The sequence below is a fragment of the Macaca thibetana genome, chromosome 2, assembly GCF_024542745.1.
Source record: "Macaca thibetana thibetana isolate TM-01 chromosome 2, ASM2454274v1, whole genome shotgun sequence".
Classification (NCBI taxonomy): Eukaryota; Metazoa; Chordata; class Mammalia; order Primates; family Cercopithecidae; genus Macaca; species Macaca thibetana.
In genome coordinates, this window is record NC_065579.1 from 155086582 (window position 1) to 155100480 (window position 13899).

At 46.2% G+C, this 13899-nt stretch overlaps 1 protein-coding gene across 2 annotated transcripts in view; it reads right to left on the bottom strand.

The window, feature by feature from the left end:
* Positions 1 to 2368: 2368 nt before the first annotated feature.
* Positions 2369 to 13899, bottom strand: part of ARHGAP31 (Rho GTPase activating protein 31) — a 122369-nt gene continuing 110838 nt past the window's right edge. For both annotated transcript variants that reach the window (XM_050778762.1, XM_050778761.1), the window contains exons 11-12: positions 10322 to 10602; positions 2369 to 6244 (exon numbers count right to left, since the gene is read on the bottom strand). In XM_050778762.1, the coding sequence (XP_050634719.1) occupies positions 3827 to 6244; positions 10322 to 10602 (2699 nt within the window). In that variant the 3' untranslated portion in view covers positions 2369 to 3826. The remainder of the gene's footprint in view (positions 6245 to 10321; positions 10603 to 13899) is intronic.

Here is a 13899-nt window from a genome sequence, read left to right on the forward strand (position 1 = left end):
CTTCATGCAGGAATGCAAGGTGCCTGTGTAGACAAATGACTGTCCCATCCAATTTTAGCCAAATGTGATTATCATATGCCAAACACTGACAAGAACAATTTATCTTGAAATAAACAGTTTATCTTGGGCCTACTGCTTCATCATTAACTAGGAGTTAACCTGCTTTGTGATGACAGAAGTCTCTAAAATTCCCTTTTCAAGCGGTACGGAATACTGATGTTACCTGGCTCATTTGCAGAGATCTCACACTTTGCCAAACCAATTATGACCACACGAAACCTCCAAACTACTTATTCTAACCTAGTTGCCACTTTCTAGTTTTCTAAGTCAAAGCAAAGTTCTCAAACACCTGAGTGCCTCACTGGGATGTTCTATTGGATTTGCAATTGTGTTCAATTTGATTATTTGAAGTCAGTAGGTCACTTGAATACCATCGACTATCCTATTAAAGGATGCTGGTTCCCTCACGTTTTTCCTCTTCTGCTTTTGTTTGGCAACTTAATGGTTCTCAACCTTGCTCCTGGTTGTTTATGGGGGTGTTTTATTTGCTGCCATCCCTCTCCCTTTTTCACTAGACTCTTGAATGATTTGGGAGTGCTAAGGTACCCAGCGCACTACTACCAAGCTCCCGATAAATATTTGTTGAGGAGGATGACATTTACATTTTTTATGTCCTCAGAGTCTAGAATTTTGATTTGGACAGTATTTTGAATTTTAGGGTTTAGATTGTTAGGTGTCTTAATGGGATTCTTGTTCAGATCTCTTCATATTCCAAGTGTAGCAGAAAATGTAGGTTACTATTTTCTTCAGCAACCACTAATGCTGAAAGAAAACAACAGAACATGCATGGGTTTCACCTCCAATTCATCATTTAACATCAGCCACCCCCATTTTGAGGACTGATAGCTGATTTGAAGGAGCCCTCTGAGAATTTGATTCCATAGCCCTTTCTAGGGCACCAGGTAAATCCTCCTAAAAACAGCAGCTCCTGTTCTGTCCCCTCCTGAATGGAAGCAGACTATTTGATTCCCATCCAGCCATTCTCAGGGAGTTCTTTTCTCAGAGACTCAAATGAGTGGTGAAATAGGCAATCCCAGAGCATTTGGGGGAACAATTTGGGGAGGAAATACGAGTTTTTTTTCTTTCGAATGGAATTTTATCAGTGTCAGGCTAGCCCAGACCACAGGAAGTTTACGAATGCCTTTGTGACGGCTGGCAGGCTGGGCGAGAGTCAAAGCGGAGGTCCGCACTTGAGCAGCAGGACGCTGACTGAGAAGGTGAGTCAGTTTCTAAGGCTTCCGGACTTGACTGGCAAGGAAAGCTGACAGTAAGGACTATCTCCACAGCTGTCAGTGTGTCTCATGATGACATCCACAGAATTGTGTTCCTGAAGGTGATGCTATAAATGTCAGAGTCTAAAAGATCTTGCAACCATTTTATAAATCCACACAGGCACCTCAACCCTTAGAACTGAAGTCACTTGTTAATATGTAAATGGTGACTTCTCAGTCTATCCACAAATAAAAATATATCTTATAAATGTTATCAAACATTTAAAATAATCATAAAATAGTTTACATATTTCATTATTTGGCTCAGAGTTCTGATGGTGAAGCAAAGTGCAGCTCTTTCCCTCCCTCACATTCTAACTGGAACGTGGTCCTTATCAAAGCGTGAACACCGCAGGGGCACTGAGGCTGACATAAAACCTATCTGCCACGTTTTCTGATAAGGCAGGAATGCACTTCTCAGATCTCTTGAACATGGCCTTTCTCATCTGTCACAACTCTATTTCTTGACTTTCTGGCCAAGGGGAAAAATACTATATTCTAGGACTTTTCTTTCAGGTTCATATCTCATTGGCTGTTGGTCCAATGTCTTGCTCACCCAATGAGGCCAAAACACTGATGAAATGCCTTGCTCACTCAGTGCTCTCGGAAGGCAGAACTCATCAGCTGACTTGCCAGTTACCCTCGTCACAGACACTGGCTTAAAAGGTACAGAACAAGATTTCAAAACTGTAAGGTTTATCAGGGAGGAAGGGAGGGAGGAAGGGAGAGGGAGGAGAGAAAGAGAGAGAGGAATATGTATCTGTTGCAGGGAATCAGCTCCCAATTTCTCAATGGAGGAGGTAACTTCATCTCAGCCCCCACTAAGCCCAGGACCACCCTTGGTTGTGATGTCCCAGCCCTTAGAGAAATTTCTGCAATGACTGAGCTTCTGGACAGAATTCAGCCAGGCTTGAACCTGAGAAGAGATGCCCTGTGAAGTCCTTTTTTGGGTAGCACCAAAAATCTGCCAGCAGGTATATTAGTTCTCCTTTCTCTCGCCAGCTGGAAAGGAAAGAACCATTGAAAGTTATACATAATTGAAAAGAAAATCAGATTGGTTTATTGCTTCTGCTTGTATACAGAGTTGAAGAGCAAGTTTGAGTGAGTGCCTAGAGTGGGCGGTGGATGACGGGAATTATGGAAGGGAGAGGGGTTCCTCAAGTCTGTTATTTTTAAAGAGATGGGGTCTCGCTGTGTTGCCCAGGCTGGTCTTGAACTCCTGGGCTCAAGCAATCCACCCATCTCAGACTCCCAGAGTGTTGGGATTACAGATGTGAGGCACCGCACCTGGCCTCAAATCTGTTCTTGAGCAGTGGAGAGGAATGGAGAAAGGAAGGGACCCACTGGCTAAAATAAAATACATTTCTAAGAAGGGCAACTCTCAGTGAGTGGTTGTGATGATCACCCTGCTAGGGCTCTTCCCTCTCCTCCTGGAGCTCCTCCCTTCATTCTCTCCTGTACTGCTGGGCCCAGCCTAGTGTGGAAGAAGAGTAAAGCTGAGCTAGAAGTGTCTTCTGCTGGTGCCCCACCAATTTAAACACATTACATTTGGAGTGTAGTTCTGCCTTTGTGTGAGGCTTTTATCTATGATGACATCCTGTTCTTGGACTCTTGATACTGTAAAGAAAGCAGACGGCTTCACTTCACGATTGCATACCTAAATGAAGATTTCGTACATTTCATTATGGTAATCCTCAGCTCAGCCTCCACCCTGCGCAGCTACTGGATTTATAAATTACAGTCCAGTACAGTGGCAGTTGGAGCCCCAAATTACTAAAAGCCAGAGCCAGGAAATCTTCTTGGATTGTGCCAGTCTCAGAGTTTGCTCTTGATTCTGATTTTCTATGCTGGTATATGGAAATCATCTTGGACAGGTCTCCAGGGATTCCAGGGAAAGAGCATGGGTCAGAGTGGGTAAGCTCACCCACCTGGATATCTAAGTGCACGTTAGTTTGCATTTCCAAATCCACTTCTAATTTGGATAGTACACTTTACAAAGCTTATTAGAAAACTGGTCTAAAAGAACACATTTTAAAGAGCATTAAAAAGCATGAAGAGGAGGCCTTCTAACCCCAATAGCAACATTTTGAGGTTTGACACAGCAAGAGATTTTTCTTTCTTTCAAAGAACATTCTTTCTTTCTTTCAAAGGACAGCCAGCTCTCAAGAGTAATAGCTAAAAGAAATAGGGGAGCAATCCGACTGATATACAAGCTCCAAAGTTCATTGGAGGTAAGCATTCCATCCTCTCCCCTTACCTAACCTTCTCTCACTTGCTCACACAGACTTAACTAAATTTCATCTCTCGTTTTTTCCCTTGACCACTCTTCTGGCAAATGGACTAATTAATAAGTGGTCAAAAGGCTGAAGAAAGAGAAGTCAGAGGCCAAAATAGGCCCAAACTTGATAACCTGTGCCTGGAATATGGCAAGCTGGCCCTGTAATAACTTCCAGATGAATCAGGATATTTTTCAGACACCAGCAGGTGAACTGAAATCATTCTATTTGCCTCCCACTTCTTCCATCCAGAATTACTGATCTCCGCTGGGGCTGGTAAAAACAGCTAGTTGAGGTCTCTAGTCTCTGGCCATTCTTAGGGATGGTCATTTTATTCCTAAGTGTAACCCCTTCTGGTGTGACCCATGTGTTTTCTGCCAACTCTCCACAAAGAAGGCCAGGGGAAACTGTCTGGGTGGGACTTCTGATAGGGGACAGCAGGACCTTGGAATCTGTCACTGTGGATGAGGGGGGCAGGTGGTCCATAATGGGGAAAGGAGGACTGAATAAGATTAGGCTCTGAGGTCTTCCTGGCCTTGACCTGTGGAAAGGCTTAGAACCCCCAGATGGTCGCTCTAGTTTTGAAGAAAGAAGGTTGTCCCCAGATGGCTCTGTCTCTGACATGCGCTTTCTGCATTGCACTGTTGCGTCCTGGGTGGAGAGCAGGTTCGATGAGCCTGGTTCTGGAGAAAGGGTGGGCCCCTCGCACACGCAGGGTGCAGTGGCATCCACTGGTGAGGACTTAACGGTTCCGGGATCGTGCTTTGGTTTTTCTTCCTTTGGGCTTTCCAGGGAAGAGGGAGAATCATCTTTGGCAAGTTTCTGGGTGCTCCCACTGCTTGAGTTGGCTTCCTCTTGGCTCCTCTCCAGAGGCTGAACCCCACTCTCCCCCGAGCTCTGAGAGGGCAGGGGCTGTGGGATCTGGGTGTACTGAAGCTTGGGAGGGATGACTGGGACCGCCCTGGCCTGGCACATTTTGACCATGAAGGAGGTTCTCACAGCTGACACACTCACAGGAGCTGAGTTACGGCGGCCTGTCAGTGCATGAGCAACCATGTCCAGGTCCTGAGGGTCCTGGGGGTCCTGGGAGTAAACCCTCCAGGGGTCTGCTTTACAGTAAGATGAGGTCATCCATGTGACCTTCGGGTCTCCCGGCTCAGAGACCTGCATTCCAGGTGAACTAAATGAGGCCACATTCTCAAACCAGAAGAGGTCAGCAATGGGAATGGCAGGGTCCAAGTTGAGGGAAGAAGGCCTGTTTTTCCCTTTTGGGGGCCCACACTCTGTGCTCTTCAGCTGTAACTTTGTGGGGTGCTCTCCAGGTGAAGGGCTGTCCTGCATGCTGGGTGAAGTCTCCTTGCTGCCCTCTGGCCCAGGAACATCACCTTGCCTAATCTGTGGCCTGCTGTGCCCCAGGTGTGTCCCCAGTTCCTTTCCCTCTGCTAGGCTGATGGGGCTGGTCTCTGCTGGCTTGGGTTGCACACCACGTGGTCCCTTCTGGTTGGGAAGAGCCTCTGCCCCTTTCAGGCCAGAGAACTCTCTGAAGGACCTCAGGGCTTTCTCATCCCACCCAGTAATCTCTCTCCTGGGTGCCTGGGGCCGAAGAGGGTCAGAATTCCTCTCTGTTTCAAGATTAGCACAACTGCTGGAGGAGGGAACCTCGAGAGTCCACTGGCTTTTAACCGTGGGTTTACTGTCTAGAGAATGGCTCTGGCGAAGGCTGGGCCTGTGGGAAAGCCTCTTCTCCAATTGGTGACCCTGAAGGCCCTGTACCTGGGCCTCGTGCGCGTCTTTCAGGGTGGGAGAGTGAAGGGGACTCGTCACCCACTGGGGTTCCTCCCAGGGCTCCACCATCTCCAGGCCATGCTGGGCAATGTCTGTCACAGTGTCATCTTCGTCACAGTCTGAAGGCTCCTGTACTGAATGGGTTACCTCCTCCTCTCCTTGTGAGGCGATCTCAACCTCCCTGGTTGGGCCTGGAAGCCCACAGCCTTTCCCCTCGGAAGCAACATTCTTTGAATTTTGCTTGTCACTGTGTCTTGGGGTGGCCTCCTCTCCCTGACAGCGGTTAGACATCTCAGGGCTGTCTTGGGACTTCTGCTGGTCTATGTAGGGATTTGTCCTCAATTTCCTGGATGAGTCTTCTCTTTCCGGGCTGCCCTTTGAAAGCAGGACTGGAGGTGACTCCTCCAGAGGAGTTGGAGGGGGAGGAGCAGGTGGGAGTGGAGGAGACAGATTCCCTAGGCCTCCTACTTCCACTGTTGCTTGTGGAGATGCCGTCTCAAACGGAACTATTTCCAGAGGAGCCAGGCTGGCGAGGTCTGGGTGCACGCCCTGCTCAGGCTCCGGCTTCTCTCTACTGGCTGCTGTGGAAGCCCCCTGTGTGCTCTGATTGGCTGGATCCCTAGTCCACACCTCCAGAGGGGAGGAGACTGGAGCCGGGAAGGAGCCACAAGGCAAGCTCCCAGAAGGCTCTGGGGGAAAAAAGGGCCCCAGACTCGACTCAAGAATAGGCTGAATTGGGCTGGTCTTCAGAGCAGGAGGTGGCAACGATGAGAGCTCCTCCTCTGATTCAATGATTTTCAGCTCCTGTTGAATCTCGGGCCAGATCAGGACATTGGCCAGATCATCTTCATCCTGAAAAACATCAGTAAACTGATTGTCTTAGAACCAAGTCCTCTGGGTGCTGACATCAGCGTTTCCAGTGAGAGGAAAAAGACTGGCAGTGCCAGCCTGTACCAGTTCAGCAAATACAGGATGCAGCACTGATAATACCTGTGACTCTCTGAGTGCTCACCATGCACCAGCACATACTTTAGCTGTATCTTGTGTAATTTTCCCAACAACTCTAGGAGATAAACACTACTATAATTATCCATTTTATAGATGAGAGGTCTAGGTTCAAATAGATTAAACAATTTACCTAAGTCATACGGCAGCACACCAGGACTGAAATCCAGTTCTGTCTGCACCAGAACATAAGTACCTAATCTCTATGCACTGTTGCCTTATAAAACAACAAAAACCCTGGTCTCATTTAACTTCAGGTTCACTAGAAGGCACACAAGGATGAGAGTCTTCCAGTGGAATGAAAATGTTAAGTCTTACCCTGACACCTGCTTTCCAAATAAGTAAATATAGTTCTTTTTTAATTTTTTTTTTTTTTTTTTTTTTTGAGACAGAATCTTGCACTGTCATCCGGGCTGGAGTGCAATGGCGTGATCTTGGTTCACTGCAACCTCCGCCTCCTGGGTTCACGTGATTCTCCTACCTCAGACTCCCTACTAGCTGGGATTACAGGAGCACACCACCACATCTGGCTAATTTTTTGTATTTTTAGTAGAGATGGGGTTTCACCATGTTGGCCAGACTGGTCTCAAACTCCTGACCTTGTGATTCATCCACCTTGGCCTCCCCAAGTGCTGGAATTAACAGGCGTGAGTCACCACGCCCAGCCTTTAATGTTATTTTTTGAGACAGAGTCTCGCTCTGTTGCCCTGGATGGAGTGCAGTGGTGTGATCTTGGCTCACTGCAGCCTCCACCTCCTGGGTTTAAGCAATTCTCCTGCCTCAGCCTCCTAAGTAGCTGGGATTACAGGCCTGTGCCACCCGGCTAATTTTTGTATTTTTAGTAGAGATGAGGTTTTACCATGTTGCCAGGCTGGTCTCAAACTCCTGGGCTCAAGTAATTTGCCCACCTAGGCCCCTCCAAAAGTGCTGGGATTACAGGTGTGAGCCACCATGCCCAGGCTCTTTTTTCTTATTACCAAGGAATACACATTTCACATGGAAAAAATTTAAATACGTATTAAAATAAAGGAAAATACAAAGACACCAAATCATATATCCTTACTCCCCACAGATAACCACTGTTAACATGGTGGGAATTTCTTTGTTGTGGTTTGTGGAGCTGCCTACTTCTCCACCTTGCTTGCTGTCCTTGTCTCCCCTCAAGTCCAGCTTCCCTTTGTCCTTCTAGACTCCTCCCTTTCCCTGCCTAAAGCCCAAAGCTATAGACAGGAAAGGGATGGAAGGAGGCCTGCTCAGGGCCAGGACAACTAATTTCAGTTTCTTTCTGGTTGTTTTTTTTTTTTTTTTTTTTTTGAGACAGAGTTTCACTTTTGCCACCCAGGCTGGAGTGCAGTGGCATGATTTTGGCTCATTGCAACCTCCTCCTCCGGGGTTCAAGCGATTCTCCTGCCTCAGCCTCCCAAGTAGCTGGGATTACAGGTATGCGCTACCACACCCGGCTAATTTTGTATTTTTAGTAGAGACGGGGTTTCACCATGTTGGCCAGGCTGGTCACAAACTCCTGACCTCAGGTGATCTGCCTGCCTCAGCCTCTCAAAGTTCTGGGAAAGGTGTGAGCCACCGCGCCCGGCCCAGTTTCTTTCATTTCTTGCCTCAAGGCCTAATTCTATCTCAGGGCGAGGCAGCCGGGGGACAAATCTCCATCCTGGGTTGGCACAGGCCTTTGTGAAAGTAATATTTGCTGCTGACTTCTCGTCCCTTCTCACCGAGCTCTAATCACTTGCTATTTCATATTAAAGTTACTTTTATGCTTGTCTTATTATTCCCAATGGACTGTGAGCTTCTTGAGGTCAGGATTGTGTTTATTCATCTTTGATTCATCAAGGCCAAAAGGTGCCCAGTATACTGTAAATGGGGGCTCAATAAAGGGTCTGCTGAACTGTAATGAATTCAGTGTTTTCTTTTGGATTATTTCTTTTACATATCTCTGTGGGATTGTCAAAATTAGTCTGCTTCTACTACACTGCATTTATCTGTGAATATTTCTATTTTGCCTACTAGACTGTGCCCTGCTTCAGAGCGGGGACAGCCTCATCTCTTTACTCTCCTCAGCACCTACATTAACTGAGCTCTTACTAAGAAATCAGTACTAAGAAACCATAAATTTAGATGAACAAATGAACATCTAAACTCCCTTCCACTTCACTCTGCCCTCTCGGTGAGTGGACCCACAGCGCATCATCCTGCTCAAACCAGAAACCTATGAGGTGCCTTTGACGTTTCCTTCTTTCTCAGCCCTTATCTAATCCTTCAACAAGTCCTGTCCATTCTACCTTCTAAATAGTGATTGTAGTCCTTCATTTCTATCCCCATGGCCCCACACTAGTCTACACCTCCAGCTTTTCTCTCCTGGCTTACCACATACTCCACTCCTGATGCATTCGTGCCTCCTTTCTTCTCCAAGCCGTTCTCCGCACAGAATAGAATGACCCATGAAAGATAAAATTCTCAACACCTCATATACTTTCCCATTGCCCGTAGGTTAAACCCCAAATCCTTCCAAGCAGTCCTGGCTCCTGCATCCCCCTGAGTCTCACTTTTTCCAGCCCGGCTATCCCAGGCTTGCTCCCATTCCTTGAATGGGAATGCTCTTTTCTACCTTGGATTCAAGGCACATCTTATTCTTTCTGTCTGGAGGTCTCTCCGTTCCTATTCCACCCACTACCCCTTTCTTCCGTCTGAGTTATCTGCCTAAATATGCGCTCTACAGAGAAGCTTTCCCTGACCCTTGTGGCATGCATGCCTCCTCCCTCTGACTAGGTTGGGTCCTCTTGCTATGTGCTCCCATGCACTCCATGCTTCCATAGCACACCAGGAATTACTTGTTCAATGTCTTTCCCCAACTAGGCTGTTAGCTCGAAGAAGGCAGGGATGGCTAAAGCCTTGTTCACTATGGTGATGCCAGTGTCTGGCACAAAGTTCATGTTAAATACAAGTTTTGAATGAATGAATGAACTGATGCCTTTACTTGTTCCCTTGAATCCACCCGGTTCTCATTCCAGCACTAACTTTACCTGCTTCTCAAAGCAATGCCATTCATTCCTACAGGGTCCTCCCTGTAAGAATTCAATCAATTCCCATATGAATCTCTTCATCCTTCCCCTTCAACAAATGCAAATAGATCTTATAGAGACCTTCGCTCAGCCATCCTGAGGCCTCCATGTCACCTCACTCTGCCCTAACTCCCAACACATGGTTCTTCTGTGCACATCCTGAAAATTAAGACTCTGGAAGCAAGTTCAAAGGCATCCTCCTTTCTGGTACCCTCCTCTTGTCACAGAGCTGCCACCCAAATGCATGACTCTTCCTTGGGTATCCCTGGAAAACCTCCTCACACTTCTATGGAAGGACATCCCATAAAAACCTTCTTGGAAAATTCCACCTCTACAAAGTAGACAAGGTTTAGTCAGCTCCAGTGTTGTATTTTAACTTCCCCAGAGCCCACAGGAGGAAAGAATGGATCCTGGAAATATTTCTGGTTTTGGAAATAAGTGTAGACAACTGCCCATCAGGATGTCTGGAAGAAGAAGGCTGGACTCTGTGAATGATCATGATATTTGGGACTGGGGTATGACAAGCAGGTCTTGTGCTGCTTCTGGGATTGAATGTCATTACATTCCAAGACATGTTACTGGCTTATGGTGACCTCAGGTCAGGAATATTTAGAGTTGAGTCTGTACTACGGAATCTGAGCAGTATATTCCCTCCCCATCCCTGCAGGACTTCTGAAAAGTCCACTGCAAAACAAATCTCAGACCTTCATTGGAATTTTGTTTCTTAAAGTCCCTTTGGCAGAAACTGATTTTCAAAAAAATTTTTTTTTCAATTTACTTTACATTGTACCAAGAGCCCTTGGGAAAAAGTAACTCCACCTGGCTGGAGCAGGTGGAGAGTGCACCTTACCATCTCATGGAGAAGGACAACTTCGGCTCTGGCCCTGGGGCTCTCCTGCAGGGCGCCGGACTCCATCTGGCCAGCCTCTTGTCCCTCCTCCACCACCTTCTCCGGATTTGGTCTCTTCTCTAATTCATTTGAATTTTGAGAGCTCAAGGAGCTTTCTGGGGTTTTCTTCTCCTCCAGGTGGACGCCTGGCTCCTGGGACAGGCCTTTGCTGCATTCCACTGTCCCAGGTGCTTCAGGTACTGGCTTGGCATCCTCAAGAGCTGCCTTCTTAGGTACAGAAGCTGCAGTGAAAATGGGAGTTATCAGTTAAAGGAGGCTTCACTTTAAGAGAGACTGTCCTAAAACAGTCACTGTCCTGTCTCCTGGCCCTGCTTCAAGAAGGATGGAGGGAATTCCCCCAGCTCACTGCCCCTTGCATTTACTCTTTTCTCCTAGCAACGTCCTGGCCTCAGTTCCCAGAGTTAAAGATTGTCAGAGAAGGAAGGGACATCAAAGATCACCTAGTCTGGTGGTTCTCAACCAGGGACCATCTTACTCCTACCGTTTTCTTCTTCCAGTGGACGTTTGGCAATGTCTGGAGACATTTTTTGGTTGCCACAACACTGGGGAGTGGTGAATGCTACTGGCATCTAGTGGATAGAAGCCAGGGATGCTGCTAAATATCCTCCAGTGTACAGAACCTGTCCCACAACAAAGACTTATCTAGTCTAAAATGTCAGTAGTGCTGAAGTTGAGACACCATGCTCCAGCCCAGTCTCTGACTTCTCAAATAGCTAGTCAGACTTTGAGAAGTCCATCTAGGTGTCCAAGGTTACAAAAATCTATTATTCACATCTTGCTGCAAAGATATCTTATAATTATGATTAACAGCTTCCTGTGTGACTCTTCCCAGGGGTTATCTCTTGTCAATTTGGATATATCCAAAGCGATTAAGCTCTGTTCTTAAACATCTATGAGATCAGGAAGCAGGAGGCAGATCTCAAATTTGGTCTCTATTGCTTTGCATGAAGGAAAGCCCCATTTCACTGCATAAAGCTGTTTCCACACTCTGGATTAAAGACTGAGCGAGTACCCAGGACTGTGCTCGGCACACAGCAGGCCCTCAAGAAAAATTACCATTTACAGTGGTATTAAAGAAACCTGGGTTCAAATGCTAATTTCTCAATGAATCTTGTAATCTTGGTACAAAGGCATCATAAGACTTGCTTTTCAGGGCTGATGTGAGGATAAAGTAGACAGTGGAGATAAAGCATATAGCAGTGTCTGGCATACAGCACAAGCTCAGAAAAGTTTGTTGGTTAAGATTGGTTAAGACCAAACCACTCATTGCCATTGTTTATACTGGTGTCCTAACTCTGAGGTGTCTCACCACAAGGCCACCCCAGCAACTCAGATCTAGTGACAGCATCCTGATGTCTGAACTAAAATGCTTCAGAATTCACAACAGTGGTATTTCCTTTTGCCCATCACTTTGTAGGCTTATTTCCTGAAATTCAGTTTTATCTTTGAATATGTAAAATATTTACAGAGTTCAAAAGTTAAAACTACAGGTCATTCCTTGGTATCCACGGGGCAACTCGTTCCAGGACCTCCCCCCAATACCAAAATCCATGTGTGCTCAAGTCCCTGATATAAAATGGCATACATAGTATTAGCATATAACCTATGCACATCCTTTTGTATTAAATCATCTCTAGGTTGCTTATAATATGTAATACACTGTAAATGCCATGCAAATAGCTGTTATACTGTATTGTTTAAGAAATAATGGCAAGAATAAAATCTGTACATGTTTAGTACAGATGCAATGTTTTATTCTGGAGACTTTTGATCTGTGGTTGGTTCAATCCATGGATGTGGAACCTTTGAAAGTCAGGGGCCCACTGTATATAAAAAGGCCCCTTCTTGCTGGCCCAGCCACAGGTCTGCTCTTCTACCAGTCCCCTTGCCAGGCCTTGCACTCTTCTGCTCTGGTCCTCCCTGTGGTTGCAATCTAACCCCTTCTTCAAGGCAAACCTAACAATGCCTCTTTCAAGGCTTCCCAGACCAACCGCTCCTTGGTCACCCACCATGTGTCCATCACTGTTGCTTCTGGTTTGTTCCATACTCCCACTGTCTCTTAGCGATAACTACTTTTATTAGTTTATTGGTTTATTCTGCCAGTTTATTTTTGCATATTTAAACAGATACTTATATATATTTTAGTTTCCCATCCTTAGTACACAAAATACACTATGTGATACAGATTGTTGTTTGCTTTACATTTTCTCACTTAACATATCTTGAAGCCCATGCCATGTTAGTAGAGAGGGAAATTAGTCATTTTTTTTTTTTTTTTGAGACGGAGTCTCACTCTGTTACCCAGGCTGGAGTGCAGTGGTGCGATCTCGGCTCACTGCAATCTCCACCTCCTGGGTTCAAGCGATTCTCCTGCCTCAACTTCCCTAGTAGCTGGGACTACAGGCACCTGCCACTGCACCTATCTAATTTTTGTATTTTTTAGTACAGACGGGGTTTCATCATGTTGGTCAGACTGGTCTCAAACCCCTGACCTCAGGTGATCTGCCCGCCTCGGCCTCCCAAAGTGCTGGGATTACAGACGTGAGCCATCGCGCCCGGCCTGATCATTCTTTATGATGTGGCCTAGTTTGGGTTTCCTTCAAAGCAGATCCTGAAACAGGGTCCGAGTAGCAGGTGGCTCATTTAGAAGGTGGTCCCAGGAAGCAAAAATGAGAAAGTGAGAGGAACGGAGGAAAAGTCAATGAAGAGTATTTTGTTGAGTTGGTTCCCATTTTCAGCAGGGACTCAATCTCTGGTAACCCTAAGAAGCACTAGCCCCCCAACAATCCCTCCGTATGATAAGAGGCTGGGTCATTCCTGATTCCTGGCTTGTATTACTTGAGAGCTACCCCAGTTAATTCTCCATGCTTCTGAGCTGTCTCACACAAAGGCTGAGTGAGCCAGTCCCTTCATAAAGTGCTCTGAGGCAGAAAACCGGAAACGCAAGGCAGACATCTGAAATAGGTGCCTTTTGTGTGCACAGAAACTGTCCCCGACAGATGCACAGGAGTTTGGGGGAATGTAGTGCAAGGCTCACGAAGCTATGGACTCTATAGAACTTCATTGTGTGGATGCATCCTAGTTATTCAACCAGACCCCTAAAGGGGGCATTTGGGTTGTTTCCAGTCCTTTGCTATTACAAATAATGCCATGACATGCAAACGTCATTTTGTATTTATGCAACTATTTATTTAGGATAAATTCTTAGAGGTGAAACTTTTGGGTGAAAGGGTAAATGCATCTGTAATTTTCAAACACATATTTTTTAACATTCTCCTAAAATCTAGTAGTTGGAAGAACTTGCCAGTGTCCCTTTTGGTAGAGCTTCTTTCCATTGATCATGACTATTAATATGGACTCCTGTGTGAGGTGTGGAGGAAGGGCCCATGCTAACCATGAGTTTGTTCCTATCACTCACTCCCCTGCTGAAAACCCTCTGTGGCTCCCTATTGCCTCCACTATGGCATGCAAAGCCCATCTCACTGTGGCCCAGTCACATGTCCTCTCTTCTCCCACTC